Raw genomic sequence first — 23,123 nt, 5'->3', positions numbered from 1 at the left:
CTGTTCAGGGGCAGAACGACAGATTTTTACCTTGTCAGCTCAGGGATTTGAACTTGCAACCTTTCGGTTACTAGTCCAACACTAACCACTAGGCTACCCTGCCGCCCCATTTGAGATGAGTAAAGCTCAAATATGTACACTACCGTTCAAACGTTTGGGGTCCCATAGAAATGTAAAAAAGAAATGTCCATTACAAATAACATCAAATTGATCAGAAATACAGTGTAGACATTGTTAATGTTGTAAATGACTACTGTAGCTGGAAACAGGCTTATTTTTTAAATGGAATATCTACAGTTGAGGTCCGAAGTTTACATACACTTAGGTTGGAATCACTCCACAAATTTCTTGTTCACAAACTATAGTTGACACAAATAATTTTTCCAACAATTGTTTACAGACAGATTATTTCACTTAATCACAATTCCAGTGTGTCAGAAGTTTACATACACTAAGTTGACTGTGCCTTTTCCAAACAGCTTGGAAAATTCCAGAAAATTATGTAATGGCTTTTGAAGCTTCTGATAGGCTAATTGACGTAATTTGAGTCAATTGGAGGTGTACCTCTGGATGTATTTCAAGGCCTACCTACAAACTCACTGCCTCTTTGCTTGACATCATGGGAAAATCTAAAGAAATCAGCCAAGACCTCAGAAAAAAATGTCCTCTGGTCTGATGAAACAAAAATAGAACTGTTTGGCCATAATGACCATCGTTACATTGGGAGGAAAAAGGGGGATCCTTCAAGCCGAAGAACACCATCCCAACCGGAAGCTCGGGGGTGGCAGCATCATGATGTGGGGGTGCTTTGCTGCAGGATGGACTGGTGCACTTCACAAAATAGTTGGCATCATGAAGGAGGAAAATTGTGTGGATATATTGAAGCAACATCAAGACATCAGTTAAAGTTAAAGCTTGGTCGCAAATGGGTCTTCCAAATGGACAATGACCCCAAGCATACTTCCAAAGTTGTGGCAAAATGGCTTAAGGACAACAAAGTCAAGGTATTGGAGTGGCCATCACAAAGCCCTGACCTCAATCCTATAGAAAATGTGTGGACAGAACTGAAAAAGCATGTGTGAGCAAGGAGTACAACTGTACAAACCTGACTCTGTACACCAGCTCTGTCAGGAGGAATGGGCCAAAATTCACCCAACTTATTGTGGGAAGCTTGTGGACCGCTACCAGAAATGTTTGACCCAAATTAAACAATTTAAAGGCAATGCTACCAAATACGAATTCAGTGTATGTAAAGTTCTGACCCACTGGGAATGTAATGAAAGAATTAAAAGCTGAATTAAATAATTCCCTCTACTATTATTCTGACATTTCACATTCTTAAAATAAAATGGTGATCCTAACTGACCGAAGACAGGGAATTTTTACTAGGATTAAATGTTAGGAATTGTGAAAAACTGAGTTGAAATGTGTTTGGCTAAGGTGTATGTAAACTTCCGACTTCAACTGTACATAGACGTACAGTGGCCCAATATCAGCAACCATCACTCCTGTGTTCCAATGGCACGTTGTGTTCGCTAATCCAAGTTTATCATTTAAAAGGCTAATTGATCATTAGAAAAAACCCTTTTGCAATAATGTTAGCACCGCTGAAAACTGTTGTGCTGATTTTAAAGAAGCAATAAAACTGGCCTTCTTTAGACTAGTTGAGTATCTGGAGCATCAGCATTTGTGGGTTCGATTACAAAATGGCCAGAAACAAATAACTTTCTTCTGAAAGTCATGAGTCTATTCTTGTTCTGAGAAATGAAGGCTATTCCATGCGAGAAATTGCCAAGAAACTGAAGATCTCGTACAGCACGGTGTACTACTCCCTTCACAGAACAGGGCAAACTGGCGCTAACCAGAATGGAAAGAGGAGTGGGAGGCCCCGGTGCACAACTGAGCAAGAGGACAAGTACATTAGAGTGTTTGGTTTGAGAAACAGATGCCTCACAAGTCCTCAACTGGCAGCTTCAATAAATAGTACCCGCAAAACACCAGACTTAACGTCAACAGTGAAGAGGTGACTCCGGGATGCTGGCCTTCTAGGCAGAGTTGTAAAGAAAAAGCCATAACTCAGACTGGCCAATAAAAATAAAAGATTAAGAACACAGACACTGGACAGAGGAAGATTGGAAAAAAGTGTTATAAATAGTTCGGATCACAAAGAACATTCGGGAGACGCAAGACAAATGAAAAGATGCTGGAGGTGTGCTTGACACCATCTGTCAAGTATGGTGGAGGCAATGTGATGATCTGGGGGTGCTTTGGTGACGGTAAAGGGGGAGATATGTACAAGGTAAAATGGATCTTGAAGAAGGAAGGCTATCACTCCATTTTGCAACGCACTGTGGACGGCGCTTAATTGGAGCCAATTTCCTCCTACAACAGGACAATGACCCAAAGCACAGCTCCAAACTTTGCAAGAACTATTTAGGGAAGAAGCAGTCAGCTGGTATTCTGTCTATAATAGAGTGGCCAGCACAGTCACTGGATCTCAACCCTATTGAACTGTTGTGGGAGCAGCTTGACCGTATGGTACGTAAGAAGTGCCCATCAAGCCAATCCAACTTGTGGGAGGGGCTTCAGGACACATGGGGTGAAATCTCTTCAGATTACCTCAACAAATTGACAACTAGAACGTGAAAGGTCTGCAAGGCTGTAATTGCTGCAAATGGAGGATTCTTTGACAAAAGCCAAGTTTGAAGGACACAATTATTTAAATAAAAAATCATTATTTACAACCTTGTCCACGTCTTCTATATTTCCTATTCATTTTGCAACTAATTTCATGTATGTTTTCATGGAAAACAAGGACATTTCTAAGTGATCCCAAACCTTTGAACGGTAGTGTAAACATTTAAAGTGGCCAGCGATTTCAAGTCTATGTACAGTGGGGAGAACAAGTATTTGATAACCTGCAAAATCGGCAGTGTTTCCTACTTACAAAGCATGTAGAGGTCTGTAATTTTTAAAATCATAGGTACACTTCAACTGTGAGAGATGGAATCTAAAACAAAAATCCAGAAAATCACATTGTATGATTTAAGTAATTCATTTGCATTTTATTGCATGACATAAGTATTTGATACATCAGAAATGCAGAACTTAATATTTGGTACAGAAACATTTGTTTACAATTACAGAGCTCATACGTTTCCTGTAGTTCTTGACCAGGTTTGCACACACTGCAGCAAGGATTTTGGCCCACTCCTCCATACAGACCTTCTCCAGATCCTTCAGGTTTCGGGGCTGTCGCTGGGCAATATGGACTTTGAGCTCCCTCCAAAGATTTTATATTGGGTTCAGGTCTGGAGACTGGCTAGGCCACTCCAGGACCTTGAGATGCTTCTTACGGAGCCACTCCTTAGTTGCCCTGGCTGTTTGTTTTGGGTCGTTGTCATGCTGGAAGACCCAGCCACGACCCATCTTCAATGCTCTTACTGAGGGAAGGAGGTTGTTGGCCAAGATCTTGCGATGCATGGCCCCATCCATCCTCCCTTCAGTATGGTGCAGTCGTCCTGTCCCCTTTGCAGAAAAGCATCCCCAAAGAATGATGTTTCCACCTCCATGCTTCACGGTTGGGATGGTGTTCTTGGGGTTGTACTCATCCTTCTTCTTCCTCCAAACACGGCAAGTGGAGTTTAGACCAAAAAGGTCTCAGACCACATGACCTTCTCCCATTCCTCCTCTGGATCATCCAGATGGTCATTGGCAAACTTCAGACGGGCCTGGACATGCGCTGGCTTGAGCAGGGGGACCTTGCGTGCGCTGCAGGATTTTAATCCATGACGGCGTAGTGTGTTACTAATGGTCTTCTTTGAGACTGTGGTCCCAGCTCTCTTCAGGTCATTGACCAGGTCCTGCCGTGTAGTTCTGGGCTGATCCCTCACCTTCCTCATGATCATTGATGCCCCACGAGGTGAGATCTTGCATGGAGTCCGAGACCGTGGGTGATTGACCGTCATCTTGAACTTCTTCCATTTTCTACTAATTGTGCCAATAGTTGTTGCCTTCTCACCAAGCTGCTTGCCTATTGTCCTGTAGCCCATCCCAGCCTTGTGCAGGTCTACAATTTTATCCCTGATGTCCTTACACAGCTCCCTGGTCTTGGCCATTGTGGAGAGGTTTGAGTCTGTTTGATTGAGTGTGTGGACAGGTGTCTTTTATACAGGTAACGAGTTAAAACAGGTGCAGTTAATACAGGTAATGAGTGGAGAACAGGAGGGCTTCTTAAAGAAAAACTAACAGGTCTGTGAGAGATGGAATTCTTACTGATTGGTAGGTGATCAAATACTTATGTCATGCAATAAAATGTAAAATAATTACTTAAAAATCATACAAATGTGATTTTCTGGATTTTTGTTTTAGATTCAGTCTCTCACAGTTGAAGTGTACCTATGATAAAAATGATAGACCTCTACATGCTTTGTAAGTAGGAAAACCTGCAAAATCGGCAGTGTATCAAATACTTGTTCTCCCCACTGTATATGGGGCAGCAGCCTCTAAGGTGCAGGGTTACGTAAAGCGGGTGGAAGCCGCCTAGTGATGGCTTTTTAACAGTCTGATGGCCTTGAGATAGATAAAAGGTTGTGAGGGTTTTAGGTGCCAAACCAAATTTCTTCAGCCTCCTGAGGTTGAAGAGGCACTGTTGCGCTTTCTTCACAACACGGTCTGTGTGGGTATATTAAGTCTACATCAGGAATCACATCAGGTGTAATGGAGACAGAACCAGAACTTTGTCTCCAAGCAGGTTAGGTTTGTTTTGATTCTTTTGTTGTTGTAAATAATATTGTGTTATTCAAATGTCTCTGTATTAATAACAATGTATGGCAGATCTGCTGGGCAAGATCAGAGTGTATAAGATAAGCCTATGGATCAGAGATTATAGGAACATAATGGAGCATCTGTAAAGGGTGGGGTTTGGCAATGAAGAAGTGGGTTATGCACAGGAGGAAATCATGTTGGGGAGGGCTCTGTATTGTATTGGTAAGAGGGACTGTGCCAGTAACACTCACCATGGTGTCAGATCAGAACGGATGAGGTACCAAACCAGCGGAATACCTGCATTCACCAGCACTCCTCACTCCACAACCCACAAAATGCACCTTCTCCCCTATCCCCATCCCCATGGTTTGTCATACAAACTGAAAAAAATATACTTTCAAGGTGGAGGATCTCATTTGATTGCTACAGATCTGATCCACTCACTGCTAGTTGAGATTATGGTTGATTGAGCACATCTTCTACATTTTGTAAATTGGTATTTCTTCCATTATAATAAGATATAAAGATGAAATTATGTACCTATTGAATTCTGCCTCTTGCGTTGCTTCTTTGGTGTTCATTCTGTCCTATGAACAGAATAAAATAAAATAAAAATCAGCATGTAAACATTACAGGAGGTTTGGCAAACAATCCATGAGATACATATTTACTTTTTTATTGTGTAGACAGTTTTAAATGTAAAATCTTTAAACACAAAACAACAACCAACATATTAAACAAAACAACACAAATACAAAACCACATAGGGAGATCTTTCCTGATAAATTCTATGCTATTTCATGTCATAGTATTATTTTTTGTGCCCTTAGTAAGGAAACACAAGAATCATTCCCATATATTTTTGCAGTGTGTATTACTTTTCTCCAGCCTCTTTGCTAAGATGAGTTAATATGATATTGTTTTGATCAGCATACTCATCCACTCCATGAACATTGGCTTACTAGAGCTTTTCCAATGTTTCAGGACCAGCCTTAACACAGACACAATACTTAAACATACTATTTTAACCTCTGTCTGGTTAATCCCTCTTATTTAAGCCTTGTCACTCAACAGTCTTGGTGGAATCCAGCCATGGAATCCAAGGCCATCTCCCATGCACTGTGAGGCTTTTCCCCCATAGGGGGTGCACAACCGGGCATCTCCACAGCGCATGTAGGAGGGTTCCTTTTGCCCCTTCACATCGCCAACACACATCATCCTTTGACAAATCCATCCTATGTATCCTTGGGGGAGTGAAATAAAATTGATGAAAAACTTTTAATTGGATACCTTTTCCCTTAGCTTCTCTGACATTTTGCCCAATATTAGAAATAATGTACAACCGTTCTAAATCCCTTTGCCACACAATTCTCACGTTTTCACAGGTGTCATTACTAACCTTTAACAGCATTTTGTAACACAAAGAGGCTGATTGTACAGAGGTTGGTAGTGAAAATAAATATTCTACAACATTGTTGCCTTTGGACATAATCAGATCAAATTATATTTGTCACATTCGCTGAATACAACAGGTGTAACTTACCGTGAGATGCTTACTTATGAGCCCTTAACCAACAATGCAGTTCAAGAAAGAGTTACGAAAATATTTTATAAATAAACTAAAGTAAAAAACAACAATAACAAGGCTATATACAGGGGGTACCAGTACCGAGTCAATGTGCGGGGGTACAGGCTAGTCAAGGTCATTTGTACATATCCGCTACTGTTCAAAAGTTTGGGGTCACTTAGAAATGTCCTTGTTTTTGAAAGAAAATCAAAAGATTTTGTCCATTAAAATAACATCAAATTGATCAGAAATACAGTGTAGATATTGTTAATGTTGTAAATTACTATTGTAGCTGGAAACGGCAGGTTTTTAATTAAATATCTACATAGACTTACAGAAGCCCAATATCAGCAACCATCACTCCTGTGTTCCAATGGCACGTTGTGTTAGCTAACCCAAGTGTATCATTTAAAAGGCTAATTAATTATTAGAAAACCCTTTTGCAATTATGTTAGCACAGCTGAAAACTGTTGTTCTGATTAAAGAAGCAATAAAACTGGCCTTCTTTAGACTAGTTGAGTATCTGGAGCGTCAGCATTTGTGGGTTCGATTACAGGCTCAAAATGGCCAGAAACAAAGCACTTTCTTTTGAAACTCATCAGTCTATTCTTGTTCTATAGAAATGAAGGCTATTCCATGTGAGAAATTGTTAAGAAACTGAACAGTGCAAATTGGCTCTAACCAGAATAGAAAGAGGAGTGGGAGGCCCCGGTGCACAACTGAGCAGTAGGACCATTACATTAGAGTGTCTAAGAATAATGGAGGCCACTGTGTTTTTGGGGACCTGCAGAAACATTTTGGTACCTTTCCCCAGATCTGTGCCTCTACAATCCTGTCTCTGAGCTCTATGGACAATTCCTTCAACCTCATGGCTTGGTTTTGCTCTGACATGCACTGTCAACTGTGGGACACTAAATAGACAGGTGTGTGCCTTTCCAAATCATGTCAAATCAATTGAATTTACTACAGGTGGGCTCCAATCAAGTTGTAGAAACATCTCAAGGATGATCAATGGAAACAGGATGCACCTGAGATCAATTTCAAGTCTCATGGCAAAAGGTCTTAATACTTGTGTAAATAAGGTATTTATATTTTTTATAAATTTGCTAAAATGTCTAAAAACCTGTTTTTGCTTTGTCATTATTCATATTGTGTGTAGATTGACGAGGAAAATGTGAATTTAATCCATTGTAAAATAAGGCTGTAACGTAACAAAATGTGGAAAAACTCAAGGGGTCTGAATACTTTCCGAAGGCACTGTAAATAAAACTATGCCTTAAAGAATTTCAAACTAGTAATGACAAACGTATTCACAGTAGTACAATGGCCAATATACCACGGCTAAGGGCTGTTCTCAGGCACGATGCTAAGCGGAAACCCCAGAGGTGCCTTATTGGTATTCTAAACTGGTTACCAATATAAGTAGAATAAACATATTTTTGCATCAAACCCGTGGTATATTGTCTGATATAGACACGGCTGAAATGCTGTTTCAGCCAAAGGGTCGGCGAAAGTGTCTCAAAGTGGAATCGTGTTGATTTTTTGCATTTCTTCCGTACAGAGGGCACGTGTGCTCCCCATCACACAACTGGAGACAAGAACTGTGACTTGCTTTCCACTCCGGAGCAGGGCGCCATTGAAAGGAGTGATATATCTGGAGTTGAAGATACCCAGTGTCTGTGACTCCCGCCATTTGGTGCAGCGCAGACCCGGTGGAGAGTGTGGTGAAACAGAGAAGATACTGTCTGTACTACTGGACTTTGATGCAGTCTTTACCAGATAAAGTGAAGTTGGGATGTGTCAGTTATCCTGTAAGAGCTTTTGTCCCAAATCCATTATGGTGTTTTAGGCGTAAAGTTCATGGTCATGTGGCAGCAATGTGTAGGAAGGAGATTCCTAGATGTGAGAAGTGTGCAGGAGGACATGAGACAAAGGAATGTGTAGTATCGGTGGGATAGGTTGTGTGTGTAAACTGTAGGCCTACCCATGGTGCTAGAGATCAGAGGTGTCCGGTGAGAGAAAGGCAGGTTCAGCTAACCAGGATCAGAGTAGTGCAGAAGGTGTTGAGTCAAGTGAAGAGAGTAGTAGAGGAAGATGGGTCCAGGGTGAGGCATCCTAAGAGGATCTGTGAGTAGGCCGAGGATAATAGTGATAGGAATAGCATTTTCGAGGTTGTTTAATGGGCCGTCATGGCCATGGTTGTCAATAGTACCGCAGGAATGGAACGGAAATCACAGAGGATATATGTTGGCCGTGACAGCTGCAGAGAAGCACTTGAGTGTACAAGATTTTACTGCAGAATAGTTCAAATATGTTTGGAACGATAGTGTCCCATCCTCCCAGGCTGCTGGCCTGGAGTAGGATCAGGTAAGGCCAAAGTAGTGGAATAGGGATGAGGGTTTTAATGGGTGCAGAGTTAGTCGGTATGGCAATTCTTTCACAAAATGTAATGAATTCATACTACAGCATTGTGGGCTGATACACAGCCAATATAATAGGTGGCGGCGTGCACCTATAACATTTGTTTGCGGACCGCCATAATACCAAAGAAGAAGTCTGACCGCACCATCAGTATAGAGAAAGGCTGCCGCTCAGTGGTCAAGTTGAAAAGAGAACTGCAGCAAAACCCGGAAGTTGAAGGAGGATGTTGTTGTAGAGCGCGGTTTATCGTACTTCGAAGCTAGCTATCTAGCTAATTCTGTTCTTATTGATTTTAACACGACTTTGAGTATGTAAAGTGGTATGATGCGAGTATCAAACAAGATGGTAAGCAAATCAGTCAGCTTGTTTGTAGCCGATTAGGTGGCGGTCCCATGGCAAAATGGCTAACTATGCTATCTGCCTAGCTCTGGCCCAGTGCAGTTCACTAGTTGCCACAAAGTCAAAAATGGGCTATATCGTAAAAATGCATTTAGTCTTAAGATACGGGTTAGTCATAGGGGTAGCAGTTTGGTTTAGGTTAGGTTCATAATCAGATTTTTAAGAAATTGTAGAAAAAGGCGGGGTTTAGCCATAATTGTGACTGTGGTAACTACTGACGGCCGTTACGCGAGGGTTGAACTTTCAATCAAATCAACTCCCTGAATCTTTTTCATTCATGCCTCCATAGTATGTTTTTCACGCTTTAGTTTAATGATTGGTTTCAACATATTTTTGTTACTCACCAAAGTATAAATGTTGGTGAGGAACTTGTATCTCAATGTCGCCAAAGTAGACTGTTTAGCTGTTGTCCTTGCGCACACCACAGCTAGACTGGCGGTAAACAAATTGTTCAAATGTTTAGGTCGTATTTTAGAAAAACGATTGTTTGCACATACATAGAAAACTTCGTTGTCACTACGAAAATTATACTATAATGGAGGGATAAATAGAAATGCGCACGGCGTTAAAGAAGGCTTTGGCTGCATATAACTAAGCTAAGCTAACGTTACTAACTAACTGCCTAGGCTAGCTGCTTTTAACTTGTGAAATATCTGATTGTCGTCAGCAAACATACCATTTACGTTGGTGGTCAGTGAGGTTGCCACCGTACTGATCTTTGGTTCAGTTTTCAGCCTCGAACATTTTGAACACAGTATAGACTAGGTTACATTCTATGTTACCATGAAGGATGATGACACTAAGCAAACAACTTATCTGTCAAGTGTGGATGCCACGTTGACATGGCCTACCTTATTTGTGTTACCAGATATTCAATATTTCTGTCTTTAAGTAAAGGTTATGTCTCTTTCTCCACAGCCTTTGATTAATCCTCCTAGGGCTACAAGACTGGAGTGAATAGACCTCCCTCATCCCAACAGTCTCACTTGGACAAACTCACCATGTTGGTGACAGCCTACCTGGCCATCGTGGTCCTACTGGCGCTATGTGTCGGTCTGGAGCTCACGGCACGTCGCCTCACCCCGCCTCAACCCACTCACTCTGCTGTGGGCACCAACCCTGCTTTCCGCCGCTTCCAGACCCTGTTCCTAAGAGGCTACCTCCTAGCCCTGTGGGCTGACTGGCTGCAGGGGCCATACCTCTACAAGCTGTACCGTCACTACAGCTTCCTGGAGTCCCAGATAGCCATCCTGTATGTCGTTGGCCTGGCCTCCTGTGTGCTGTTTGCCCCCGTGGCCGGCTGGCTCCCTCAGGTAACAATAACGAAGACCACGAAGTAAATACATGGTTAGACTTAAAAAAATGTGTATCCTCAATAATTGTTTTATGTATGTATTGTTGTATGGCTAAGGCAACTATGTGTTTTAAAAATACATGTATTTTTAAAAAATGCATTAATTCAGGTCCTGGGGCGCAGACAGACCTGCCTGCTCTTCTGCATAGCCTACTCAGCCTGTTGCCTCACCAAGCTATCCCGGGACTACTTTGTCCTTATCGCGGGTCGCATGCTAGGGGGCCTGTCCACCTCTCTGCTCTCCACAGCCTTCGAGGCCTGGTACGTACATCGACATGTGAACGCCCACGACTTCCCTAAAGAATGGATCCCCAGCACCTTCACCAAGGCTGCTAGCTGGAACCACGGGCTGGCAGTGGGGGCTGGGCTGGTGGCTAACATGCTGGCTGAGTGGCTCCACCTGGGGCCTGTGGCTCCCTTCCTCCTGGCTGTGCCCTGCCTGGGGGCCTGTGGCTGGGTGGTGCTGACTGACTGGGGCACGGAGGAGAAGGGAGGCCTGGAGAGGGACAAGACGTCCTTGCTTGGTCCTGCTGCTTCAGTGCCCCTGGCCCGGGCATCAGCACGTGCCCGGTTCTGGCGCAGCTGTCAGGAATGTCTCCGCTGTCTGTTATCAGACAGACGGGTGATGCTGCTAGGAGGTGTCCAAGCTCTGTTTGAGAGTGTACTTTATATATTTGTCTTCCTGTGGACCCCGGTCCTGGACCCCCATGGCCCTCCGCTGGGCATTGTCTTCTCCTGCCTGATGGCAGCCAGTATGGCTGGGTCCCTGCTCTACCGCCTGGCCACATCCACCCGCTACCGCCTCCAGCCTGGTCACCTCCTCTGCTTCTCCATGCTGCTTGCATTTTTCTCCTTCTTCATGCTTATCTTCTCCACTGCCCCGGGCCAGCCCAGACCCCGTGAGTCCCTGCTGGCCTTCCTGCTGCTGGAGCTGGCCAGTGGCCTCTACTTCCCCGCTGTCAGCTTCCTCCAGGGGAGGGTGATCCCGGAGGAGAAGAGGGCCGGGGTGCTGGCCTGGTTCAGGCTGCCTCTGCACCTTCTGGCCTGCCTGGGGCTCCTAGCGCTCCATGGAGAGGTGTCTGGGACTGGAGGGGGTGAGAGTGGTAGTGGAACTAGAAACATGTTTGGGGGCTGTGCTGTTATGATGCTAGCTGCACTCTTGGCTGTGGTTAGTCTCTTTACTCTGGGAAGGAATGATGTGGATCTCAGACTAGAGGGGCCCAAAGGAGAGGGAGAGATATGACATTCAGAGGTCTTTATTGTCCCAACAATGGACAATGACTAGGAATACAGTTACTGCTTTGTTGACAGATGAAGACTCGTTTGGGAAAGTAAAATGAACTTTTGAGGGACTGAAACCTGACATTTAATCAACCTAGGATTTACCAATATTAGACAATGATTTTAAATCATCTGGTGTCGTAAGGTATACATTTTTGGTTACAAGATTTCCTGATATTTGTTTTCATTTTGTTAACTGGGACTAGCAATTGTTTCGCTATATTGTTGGGTATATGAAGAAAAATATGTTCGGAAGTTATTATGCTGCAGTCTGCGTCATCTCCCTTCTTTTGAAGCACACTTGCATACGCACTGACGCACATGCTGGTGTAATAATGTTGTGCCAGTAGGTGGTGCCAGTCTTGCTCCAGGATGTTCTTCATATTCTAGCCTGTACATGCTGTAGTGTTTATCAACTGCGTTGTTCAGGGTGTACCACTCAGCCACGGCAGAACGGGGCTTACATCACTAGCCCAGCTGCTCGCTTCGGCAGAAATATCACCCACTCTCATATCATTTAAAACAAGTACAAATATATCAATTCAGTCTTACTGCTTATGATGAAAGCAACTGTGAAGTCAATCAGTGGGCATGTGTAGCTACACTTGAGTTCTTGACATTGTCAGTGTCCAAAAGGGGGAAAAAAATATTATAAATAGCTTGTGTGGATGAATATCAGGGCCATTCCATTATCAATGCCTGTTTTGGTATACAAACAGTTGCTATTTTGACTTATGGGGCTTGCTAGGTACATTGTAGTAATTAAACACCAATGTTAAGGGTGTTTAGAGTCTGAATGGGTACTTAATGTGTCTTGGAGAGGCGTGTATATTTGCCTTGTTCTTTTTCGCTTTCTATTCTCCAGAACCTTCAGTAAAATAGGACATATTGTAAATATGGAATAAATGTGATTTTTAATACCGTCTTTGTCATTGTGTGATCCTTTTGAATTGCAGTGATAATGTTAAGACAGATTCAGGTTGTGATACTACACATGCACTTGCTGTCCAGTTTATTAGGTAGACCACCCCGTTCTCAAAAATGGATCGCTCCAACAGACAGTGAGATACTTGGCTGTGGCTTGTTATATAAAGGGGTGATGGGTTCGCACTCAAAAAGCTTACTTCGTTATTCTATGTGTTTTATTATTTTCACTGCATCAGGGATAGCGTGCGCAGGCGTTTTGGCTTTACAGCCGCCTTCACTATGTGTGGGTACAATTTTCTTTTAATTTGACTATCAGGAATGTGGCTTTTTTTGGGTCTACCTGTGTACAAATTAGTCACAAAGAAATAGAATTATGAGATTGGGCACGATGGGCAACTCACAAATCAATCGCCCCAGGTGTCCGCTCACCAAAATGCATCATATCAATTCAAGGACATCAGGCAAAGCCATTCATAAATATGTGGGGTCAACTCATAAACGACATGCAAAATTTGATATGGACTGTAATTCTTTGAATAATTTGTAGACAGGTAGACGTGAAAAGCTTCATCCCTGGCAACCCTGATTAGAAGCACTTAGTGCTCATCTGTGGATCTTTACAAATGCTGTTGTGAATTAAAGAAAATTGTACCTCACACACGCTGAAGAAGGCTGTAAAGCCGAAACGTCTGTACGCTATCCCTGATGCAGTGAAAATAATTAAACAGAATAATGAAGTAAGCTTTGTGACAACTTTGAGTGTGAACCCATTTGTTTATCTGAATTCGCAGGTTTTACGCACCAGCCAAGCTTCTGGAAGAGCCCTATGGTTCTCTTTTGATTATAAAAATCTAGAAGACAGGCATTGAGGTATTCAGTTACTGAGGTTGCTGCAGCACCTCCTGATAAATTGAAATGAAAACATTTATAATAACTTTGACATCACCCCAAACATCTCCCGGCATCTCAAAACACAACTTGTTGGTCCTTGTCACGAATGGGCTATTGCGGCAGACTACCACACCGGGCTCCATTCCTATCAGCTAAAAACAAGTAGCGGCTCCAGTGGGCACATGATCACCAAAACTGGGCAACTGAGATGTGGAAAAACATTGCCTGGAACATGACGGCAAATTCAGTTTACTTGAGTTGCCCGGTCAGTCTCCAGACCTCAACCCAATAGAGCATCTTTGGGATGAGATGGAACAGGCTTTTCACGGCATGAATGTACCACCATTCAATCTGCAGCAACTGCGCGATGCCATCGCATCAGCATGGACCAACATCCCTGTGGAAGGTTTCCGACACCCTGTAGAATGCCCTGAATAATTCAGGCTGTTCTGGAGGCAAAGGGGGGTCTGACCCGGTACTAGATGGGTGTACCTAATAAACTGTCTGGTGTATGTAGATAAAATGCAGGCCTCTTCTACAGTGTTACATGAATGTTTTATTAGTAGGAGCTTCCAGTATTTTCGTGAATGTTAGTAGCCTTTCATGAATGAATGCCGAACGCTGCATCAGTGCATTACCTAAACATAGAACATTTTAAACCAGTGATGCATTTTCTGACTTTTTAGTTCATGGAGAAAATATGTGATTTCAAAACGAGAGGGGGAAAAAAGGTTTTATTTCTAGCTTAAGTGCTACAGACATAGAAGTAGAGGGCAAATATGTAACTTTCAGATCATGTATTCCCTTCTACGTCACCTTCTCTCCTTTTTTTTTTCTTTTTTTACTGCAGACCAAATATTCCAGTTCTCTCTGGCCCTATCCTCACATACCGATACAGCATCTGCCCACCCCTTTTTGCTGAGCAGTTTGGTACTGTCCAAGCTTCCCACAGCACTGCTGCTTCACCTGGATGTTGCTAGAATGTTCCTTTTTTGGGGGTGGGGGGTCTGTGAGAATCCTAACTGCGTGGGCTGTTGGATTAAGCCACTGCTGCAGCATCAGAAGGGGTTTAATCTACGAGAAGCAGCAGCAGAGAGAGACATTATTTCCCAGGCTCTATTTTACCCCGTTGTCAGTTCTTTTACTTGACTGTACAAGAACTGCTGGGCATCAAGGACACATACAAGAGAGGATAGAATATCAAAGGAAGGAGGAAAACAGAGCTTGTTTGACTGGAGCAGAGAGATAAATAAAGCCTCATAGTGCCTGCTGCAGACACCAGACACAGCCATTATGACCCAGGGCAAGGTAAGGGCTTTACAGATACATTCTATAGATCTCACTGTATCCTCATTCATTCCCATGCTCATTCTGCAGTAAACCCACAGCAACAAAAAAAAAGAAGGTTCTTGGCTTATATTTTTTCATTTCAGTGCGTGTGGTCCACAATGTTACGTAATCATTGTGGCAGCATGTACGTAGGCTGTACCTGTCGCTCCATCCTCTCACCTGCCTCTGTTGAGGAGCTAATAGTAACGACGCAACGTCTCTTCGGCAGCAGAGAATAGTATTGTCATCAGAGAATGGCAGAGTTAACGAAATGACAGCTATAAAACTTGATTGTATGGAGATGGAGAGAGGGTAATGTTCAGCCTGCGTCACTATCCTTCAGTCCAGAGACACGGATGAACCCCCCCCATTATATATAACCTTAAGTGTTGCTGTTATGCATTGACTCAAAGCTGAGGAAGTTAAAGAAATTGTATTAGTCTACCCGTACTAATGACTGTAAATGAGATCACAACAGATTTCTATTTTTTATGTAGGAAATATGGAGAGAGAGGAGAGGGATATTCATTGGCACATTCATTAGCCATCTGGACAGTGTTGTGTAATGATGACTCATTCACTGATCCTGGATCGTCTACACCCACAGTGTGGAGCTATGCTACAGCAGAGGGTTTGTCTAAGGACCGATCTCAGTCCAAATCGTACAGTCAGCAATCAGAGCATCAGATCAGATTTCAAATTAGTCCTAAATTGTGAATATGAATTCATCGTATTTGCTTTTAAAATGTGGATTTCAAAATATATATATTGTTGTTAAAAAAGGAATTTGGATTTAAAAGTTTCAGCTCAAGTTTCTCAGTTGATTAGTGGCTCATAATTATCCTCTGTTGTTTTATTAAAAAGGTATTTTTTTATTTCCAAACAGCTATTTAGTCCTGATTCGTTATCTTATGTTATGTACCCTCAGCTTACAGTCGCAAACAAGGCTGCTGAAGCAGGAGAGAAGCAGTATGGCACTTCTAGTGGAGAAGCAGGAGGGCCACCGGCCCCTCCCACCTATGAGGAGGCCACTGGCGCAGGTGAGAAAGGTATGTCAGTGTCGCAGAAAGAACCGTCATTTCTTCACTCCCCTCTATTTATAAACAAAAGTGTGAAAAAACAACTGACCATTTACTGTGTGTGTGTTTGTGTTGAACTTGTCAGCAGGCATCAGCGGCAGCCCCTGTTACAGTGGGGCTTATCCTAGTGATGGGGAGATGCTCACAGAATTCAGCTGGAGTGATAAAAACATCCGACGGATCTTTATCCGCAAGGTAGGCTATGACTATAGCTATTAGTACCTTATTACCACCTTATTACATTGCATTACCTATATAAGCCAATTACTACTATAACACTACCCAATTACTACATTATTACTACCGTATGTTAAGGCCATACAGATACTGTATGCTATTTTTAAGCTGTGTTTTTCATTACCTCCTTTTAGTTGTTTTTTTCCCCCCGTTTAGGTTTACGCCATCTTGATGATTCAACTACTTGTCACTCTTTCCATTGTGGCTCTCTTCACATTTTGGTACGTGTTCTATAACCTCTAAATACGGATGCCACTCTCCATCCTTCTATAGTTTTTTACATTTATTTTATTTTATTTCACCTTTGGTATATGGTTATGTATTGGTCACATTGCAATACGAAAATTAATTTTTATTGATTTATTTCACCTTTATTTAACCAGGTAGGCAAGTTGAGAACAAGTTCTCATTTACAATTGCGACCTGGCCAAGATAAAGCAAAGCAGTTCGACACACAACGACACAGTTACACATGGAGTAAAACAAACATACAGTCAATAATACAGTAGAAACAAGACTAAATACGATGTGAGCAAATGAGGTGAGATAAGGGAGGTAAAGGCAAAAAAAGGCCATGGTGGCAAAGTAAATACAATATAGCAAGTAAAACACTGGAATGGTAGATTTGCAATGGAAGAATGTGCAAAGTAGAAATAAAAATAATGGGGTACAAAGGAGCAAAATAAATAAATAAATAAAATACGGTAGGGAAAGAGGTAGTTGTTTGGGCTAAATTATAGGTGGGCTATGTACAGGTGCAGTAATCTGTGAGCTGCTCTGACAGTTGGTGCTTAAAGCTAGTGAGGAAGATAAGTGTTTCCAGTTTCAGAGATTTTTGTAGTTCGTTCCAGTCATTGGCAGCAGAGAACTGGAAGGAGAGGCGGCCAAAGAAAGAATTGGTTTTGGGGGTGACTAGAGAGATATACCTGCTGGAGCGTGTGCTACAGGTGGGAGATGCTATGGTGACCAGCGAGCTGAGATAAGGGGGGACTTTACCTAGCAGGGTCTTGTAGATGACATGGAGACAGTGGGTTTGGCGACGAGTATGAAGCGAGGGCCAGCCAACGAGAGCGTACAGGTCGCAATGGTGGGTAGTATATGGGGCTTTGGTGACAAAACGGATTGCACTGTGATAGACTGCATCCAATTTGTTGAGTAGGGTATTGGAGGCTATTTTGTAAATGACATCGCCAAAGTCGAGGATTGATTGATTTACCTGGTCAGGCAATAGATGGTCATGACAATCGCAGGAAGTCCTACACTTTGATACAGTAATGTTACATCACTGTGCACCCAGACATAAACATGTCACAGGTGCTAGATAGGAAGCAGCAGTTTACCATAACAGGCCTGTTACCATAACAGGCAGGAAAACACACACAGGAACAAGTACTTTGATGAAAATGGGCAAACGTTGCATATTTACAATAATTTTTGGTCCCTTCATCAGTGAACCAGTGAAGAACTACATTCAGTCCAACCCTGGATGGTACTGGGCTTCCTAGTAAGTCACAGCTTTGATCTTGCATACATCATTACTATGTTGATTTCATTCTGAAAGTACTAAAATATGTGTTATTTCTTCACACAGTGCTGTGTTCTTTGTCACATATATTACACTCGTCTGCTGTCCTGGACCAAGGTGAGTTTACAGTGTTAATGTGTGTGGTGAACACAACTTCAGTTATTATGATACTAGAGAATGTATCATTTTAGCGACAGTACTTAACTACAGTACTTATTATGTTTGATTTGTATTTCCTACAGGAGACAGTTTCCATGGAATCTGATCCTGCTCGCCATCTTTGTACGTATCATAGAGTGTTGGAAACAATCCATATCTTTACAACATTTATACACATTGTCCAAAGACTTTGAAGTACTACACATAATTCAGAATCACAGATTCTGTGACCCCTCTTTCTCGGTAATGTCTGTTCACTTTGTAATCTCTCCTGTTGCAGACCCTCTCTCTCTCCTATATGACAGGGATGCTATCCAGGTACGGTCTCCCATAGCTGTGTCTACAGTTTGTTTTGTCTCCGTTGTCCACCATGCTTGCATGCCTGCTTCTTCAGACTTTCAGTATGGCTAGCACGATGGTTAATTGCAGCCAGTTAAACAGCTAACGTGTTACACTAAATTCAGCTAAGGTCTTGGTGAACAGCTAATAAGTAGAATCAGGTGGGTTAAATTAGTTTTGGATTGAAAACACGTATGGGTTGGTAAATCTCCAGGAAGAAGTTTGGTGCAGCCCTGCTTTAACCAGTGTCAGTGACATTTTAGGCTTGCTTAGTTACTGCGTATTCACCAAAATAAGTCATTAATATGTTATTCCTGTATAAAAATAAAATTGTGTAATTTCTTAGTAAATAAATACTTGGCAAATAATTTCTGTACCATATCTTCCCCCCTCTAATAGTTATTACAACACCAAGTCAGTGGTGATGTGTTTGGGTATTACTGCTATGGTCTGTCTTACTGTCACTCTCGTCAGCTTCCAAACTAAGGTCAGTCTGCCTGTGAAAAAGGGAATTCTATAATTTAATAGGATCTCTGTGCTTCTATGATTCACAATTGGTTATAGGTTGTTATTATTCCTCAATGGCCAAGTTACCTTCTCTTGCTGCCCTATCTTCCCTTTTTTTCCCTATTCAGTTTGATGTGACATCATGCCAAGGTGTATTGTTTACCTTCTGCATGGTCATGATGGTGTCTGGACTGGTCCTGGCCATTGCATTGCCCTACGGATATGTAAGTTATAATAATACACTTTATTTGTAGAGCACATTGTCATACATGAAAGCCTGCAAAGTAAAGTGCTATACATAGCAGGAAGTAAAACTAACCTAATCAGAAACTATATAATGAATGAGGTGAATAAGTAAATGCAGATGGAGACTAACATGAGGAATTGGCAGTGTTTAGACAGGCTGCCAATTCTGCCCCCCCCCACTAACTAGTCTTTTGACAAATCAGATCAGATCTTTCTCAGAGCTCATCCGATTGGTCAGAAGACCAATTAGTGAGAAGAAAAAAAACATCAAGCATACAGCTGCGTCAGATCTAATTGAACGTTCACGTTTTTGAGAGATATAATATCAGCTTGTTTTGTGCTCCAGGTGCCCTGGGTGCATGGTGTCTATGGTGCCTTGGGAGCGTTACTTTTTACCATGGTAAGTGTAAAACCTATATAGTCTGTTTTTACTTGACAGTCCACCAATGACAAAGAGAGATGTACAACTACTGTAATACTTCAACTCTTTTCTCCGTTTCAGTTTTTGGCATTTGACACCCAGCTACTGATGGGGAACAAGCGCTACACAATAAGTCCAGAGGAATACGTCTTTGCCACTCTCAACATCTACCTCGACATTATCTACATCTTCTCCTTCTTCCTGTCCCTGTTCGGAACAGAGAGGACAAACTGAATCCACCTCCAGGCCAGCATCTCAGCTTTTCCATCCAAACACGGCCCGTATTCATAGTCTCAGAGTGGTAGTGCTGATCTAGGATCGGCTTTGGCATTTAGATCACGGTGAAAAGTGTCATACACACAGGGGGGGGGATATGATCCTAGGTCGACACTACTCGGAGACACGGTATGAATACAGGCTCTGATCTCACCAGATGTACTGTACACAACCCATTGATCCACCACTTCTTCCCACAGTCTCAGCTTAGTGTGATTTTCCTTCCCCCTCTAGCATGATATGGACCTATACTACTTTATTGTCTGCTTAGCTGTCAATCTCCAGAATGTACAGTACTTTTCACCTATAGGGTCGGCGATCTATAGAATTACATTGCTAACGGTAGATAGGTGTGAAAAACACATGCAAAACACTGAGTCTGTCTAAAAGCTAGAACTGTAGGTGTTTTTGTTTTATGCAGATGTGATGTCCTTACTTTCTCCCGTCTTTTAACAACAGTCATGAATGACACTGCTCTACAGGAGCTTATCACCTCTTATGAAGAGGAACGTAAAAGTATCTGCCCTGAAAGACATGAATATCTTTCAGTGTAGCAACGTAGATATCATTGTGCTTAGTTCATCAGTAGTGCACTAGGCTATATCCAATTCCATCAGTGCATAACACATTGTGGTGACCCTCAGCTTTAGAGTAAAGCGAGAGAGAGTAAAGTAGTTCCTTTTTTTGATCCAAACTTGGGAAATTGTTTTATCACACAATAAATCCAAAAAGGACAAGACACGTATCCATGACAAAATAAATTAAACACATATTAAGACATGTAAATCAATGGCATCTGTGCACAGCAAGTCTGTGGTTTGTTGTTTCTCCTCCAGTCTGTCAACTCTTAGCCTACTGGTTGAAATCTCAAAGGAGCATAAGATCCGGAGCATGCAGGCAATTCAATCCAATTCTGATTTCATTTGAACGTAGGCAAATTGCTTGGCTTTCCTTAGCTGCTTTAGACTAAACATGAGTTAATCTAGTTGCACTAAAACTGGAGATGTAATGCAATCCTGTCAATATGATGAGCCATAGTCCAATGATGTCAGTAGGGGTTTACTCACCACCCTTCTCTTTCTTTGTAACATTCGGTTCTGTATTATTCCCTCCATGTTACAATTTTCCAGTTTTTATTTATTTACAGATAGGGAAATAACAACGGGAGTCATCCCACTGGGCACAGATGTCAATCCAATGTCTATTCCACATTGGTTCAACGTCAATTTGTTGAAATGACGTGGAAACAACGTTGATTCAACCAGTGTGCCCAGTGGAATGTATTTAGAATCTAAATATATGGCTCTGGGACTGGGTTAAACCAATGATTCGATACATATGCTTTGCTAAGCATGTTTTGGGGGCCAATTTTGAAAATCTTTACAATGTGGGGATGTGGAAAATATATGTATTTGCTCCAGTAGTTAGTTATACAGTGCCCTCCATAATTATTGGGACAGTGACACATTGTTGTTGTTTTGGCTCTGTACTGTAGCGCTTAGGATTTTAAATTACACAATGACCATGAGGTTAACATGCAGACCGTCAGCTTGAATTTGTGGGTATTTTCAATCATATCGGGTGAACCATTTAGAAATTACAGCACATTTTGCATATAGTCACCCCATTTTAGGGGACCAAAATTATTGGGACAAATTCCCTTTATATGTGTATTAAAGTAGTCAAGTTTAGTATTTGGTCGCATATTCCTAGCACGCAATGATTAAATCAAGCTTGTGACTCTACACACTTGTTGGATGCATTTGCTGTTTATTTTGGTTGTGTTTCCGATTATTTTGTGCCCAATAGACATTCATGGTAAATAATGTATTGTGTCATTTTAGAATCACTTTTGTTGTAAGTAGGAAAATAATATGTCTCTAAACACTTCTACATTCATGTGGATGCTACCATGATTACGGATAGTCCTGAATGAACCGTGAATAACGATGAGTGAGAAAGTTAGACGCACAAATATCATACCCCCAAGACATGCTAACCTCTCACCATTACAATATCAGGGGAGGTAATCATAGTAGCATCCACATTAATGTAGAAGTGTTTAGAAACATTCTATTCTTATTTACAGTAAAAGTGACTCCGAAATGACACAATACATGATTTGCCATTAATTTCTATTGGGCACAAAATAATCTGAAACACGACCAAAACAAACAGCAAATGCATCCAACAAGTTTGTAGTCAAAAGTTAAATGTAATTGTTGCGTGTTGGGAATATGGAACAAAATACTACACTTTTGACTACTTTAATCAAATCAAATTTTATTGGTCACATACACATGGTTAGCAGATGTTATTAAGCGAAATTCTTGTACATATAAGTGAATTTATCCCAACACGTTGGGTCCACTAAAATGGGGGGGACCATGTACAAAAAGTGCTGTAATTTCTAAACGGTTCACCCGCTATGCATGAAAATGCACTCAAATTAAAGCTGACAGTCTTCACTTCTCACCTCAAAGTCGTTGTATAATTTCAAATCCAAAGTGCTGGAGTACAGAGCAACAACCAAATCACTGCCCCAATAATTACAGAGGGCAACTGTAAATTGATGGCTTAACCTCGTGGCATAATGTTTTTATAGACACTGAAAGAGTTGATATTTTTTTGTAAAAGCAAAGAGTTTTGATTATTGTGACAAGAAAGAGTTAACTTTAAACATGCGTGCAAACTTTCTTGATGTGTACATGGCAAGAAAATAATACTACATTGTATTTGGCCTGAAAAAAGCGTACATATATTTTCTTAATAAAACCCTGAATGGTTCATCTGTGTATGAAATATGTGGCCTTGGAATAGTCTTATCTGAACAAACTGTACTTAATTTGCTGTTGTAAAAAAAATGTTTATCTTGGTTAAGTGCGTTGAGTGTTATTCCATAGTGTGTTTAAATAATTTCTGTTTACAATTCTTGCTGTAAATAAAATAAAAAAATGTACTCACCAATCTTCTAGTTTTTTTTTGTATCTCCGACACTAAATTAGATACGAGCAACGATTATATTGACAAGATAGTCGAGGGACCGCTCTAACAAATGGACAGTTTCCACATTCGACACTCATTTTATCCTCCATAGAAAAATTCCTCACTTTGTGGTCTCATTTTGGCGGACAGATTTCGGATGAAGTAAACCCTCTCGTTCCGCCTCTACTTTTTGATACGAGTTGAACTGACGTTGACTTCGTCAAAGAAGCGCCATAAAAAAAAGCATTCCAACCAGCCAATCGCGTTTCATAATAATTGTATCTATTCAATTTGCTCATCCAATGAAAACGTGTCATGGTAGAACGCCAAGGTCGGCCATGTTGTGTGGTTTCCATTAGTTACCACAGCCACAAAGTAAAACGTGGCTATTTCCTACAAATGTATTTGTAAGA

The 23,123-nt window shown here is 41.6% G+C and overlaps 2 protein-coding genes across 7 annotated transcripts; both read left to right on the top strand.

The window, feature by feature from the left end:
* Positions 1 to 6,853: 6,853 nt before the first annotated feature.
* LOC109869384 (molybdate-anion transporter) lies at positions 6,854 to 12,711 on the top strand. Of its 3 annotated transcripts, XM_031803617.1 has the most exons (4): positions 6,854 to 7,416; positions 7,896 to 8,145; positions 10,073 to 10,467; positions 10,618 to 12,711. In XM_031803617.1, exons 3-4 carry the CDS (start codon positions 10,156 to 10,158, stop codon positions 11,749 to 11,751), a joined length of 1,446 nt encoding a protein of 481 aa, XP_031659477.1. In that variant the 5' UTR covers positions 6,854 to 7,416; positions 7,896 to 8,145; positions 10,073 to 10,155; the 3' UTR covers positions 11,752 to 12,711. The 3 variants fall into 3 exon arrangements, with proteins under 3 accessions (XP_031659477.1, XP_020315085.1, XP_020315086.1); XM_020459496.2 differs by lacking the exons at positions 6,854 to 7,416; positions 7,896 to 8,145 and adding an exon at positions 8,910 to 9,100; XM_020459497.2 differs by lacking the exons at positions 6,854 to 7,416; positions 7,896 to 8,145 and adding an exon at positions 9,348 to 9,442.
* Positions 12,712 to 14,585: 1,874 nt separating this feature from the next.
* LOC109869633 (protein lifeguard 2) lies at positions 14,586 to 22,684 on the top strand. 4 transcript variants are annotated; one of them, XM_020459898.2, is made up of 12 exons: positions 14,586 to 14,915; positions 15,865 to 15,985; positions 16,101 to 16,210; positions 16,409 to 16,473; positions 17,703 to 17,756; positions 17,844 to 17,894; positions 18,020 to 18,059; positions 18,217 to 18,254; positions 18,675 to 18,762; positions 18,911 to 19,006; positions 19,375 to 19,428; positions 19,531 to 22,684. In XM_020459898.2, exons 1-12 carry the CDS (start codon positions 14,901 to 14,903, stop codon positions 19,681 to 19,683), a joined length of 885 nt encoding a protein of 294 aa, XP_020315487.1. In that variant the 5' UTR covers positions 14,586 to 14,900; the 3' UTR covers positions 19,684 to 22,684. The 4 variants fall into 4 exon arrangements, with proteins under 4 accessions (XP_020315487.1, XP_020315490.1, XP_020315489.1 ...); XM_020459901.2 differs by having other exon boundaries at positions 14,654 to 14,915; positions 15,865 to 15,976; positions 16,104 to 16,210; XM_020459900.2 differs by having other exon boundaries at positions 14,654 to 14,915; positions 15,865 to 15,976.
* The last annotated feature ends 439 nt before the right edge of the window (positions 22,685 to 23,123 follow it).

The sequence above is a fragment of the Oncorhynchus kisutch genome, linkage group LG24 (genome assembly GCF_002021735.2).
Source record: "Oncorhynchus kisutch isolate 150728-3 linkage group LG24, Okis_V2, whole genome shotgun sequence".
Taxonomy (NCBI): Eukaryota; Metazoa; Chordata; class Actinopteri; order Salmoniformes; family Salmonidae; genus Oncorhynchus; species Oncorhynchus kisutch.
The sequence above is the reverse complement of the archived record's forward strand: the minus strand, read 5'-3'. Positions and strand labels throughout refer to the sequence as shown.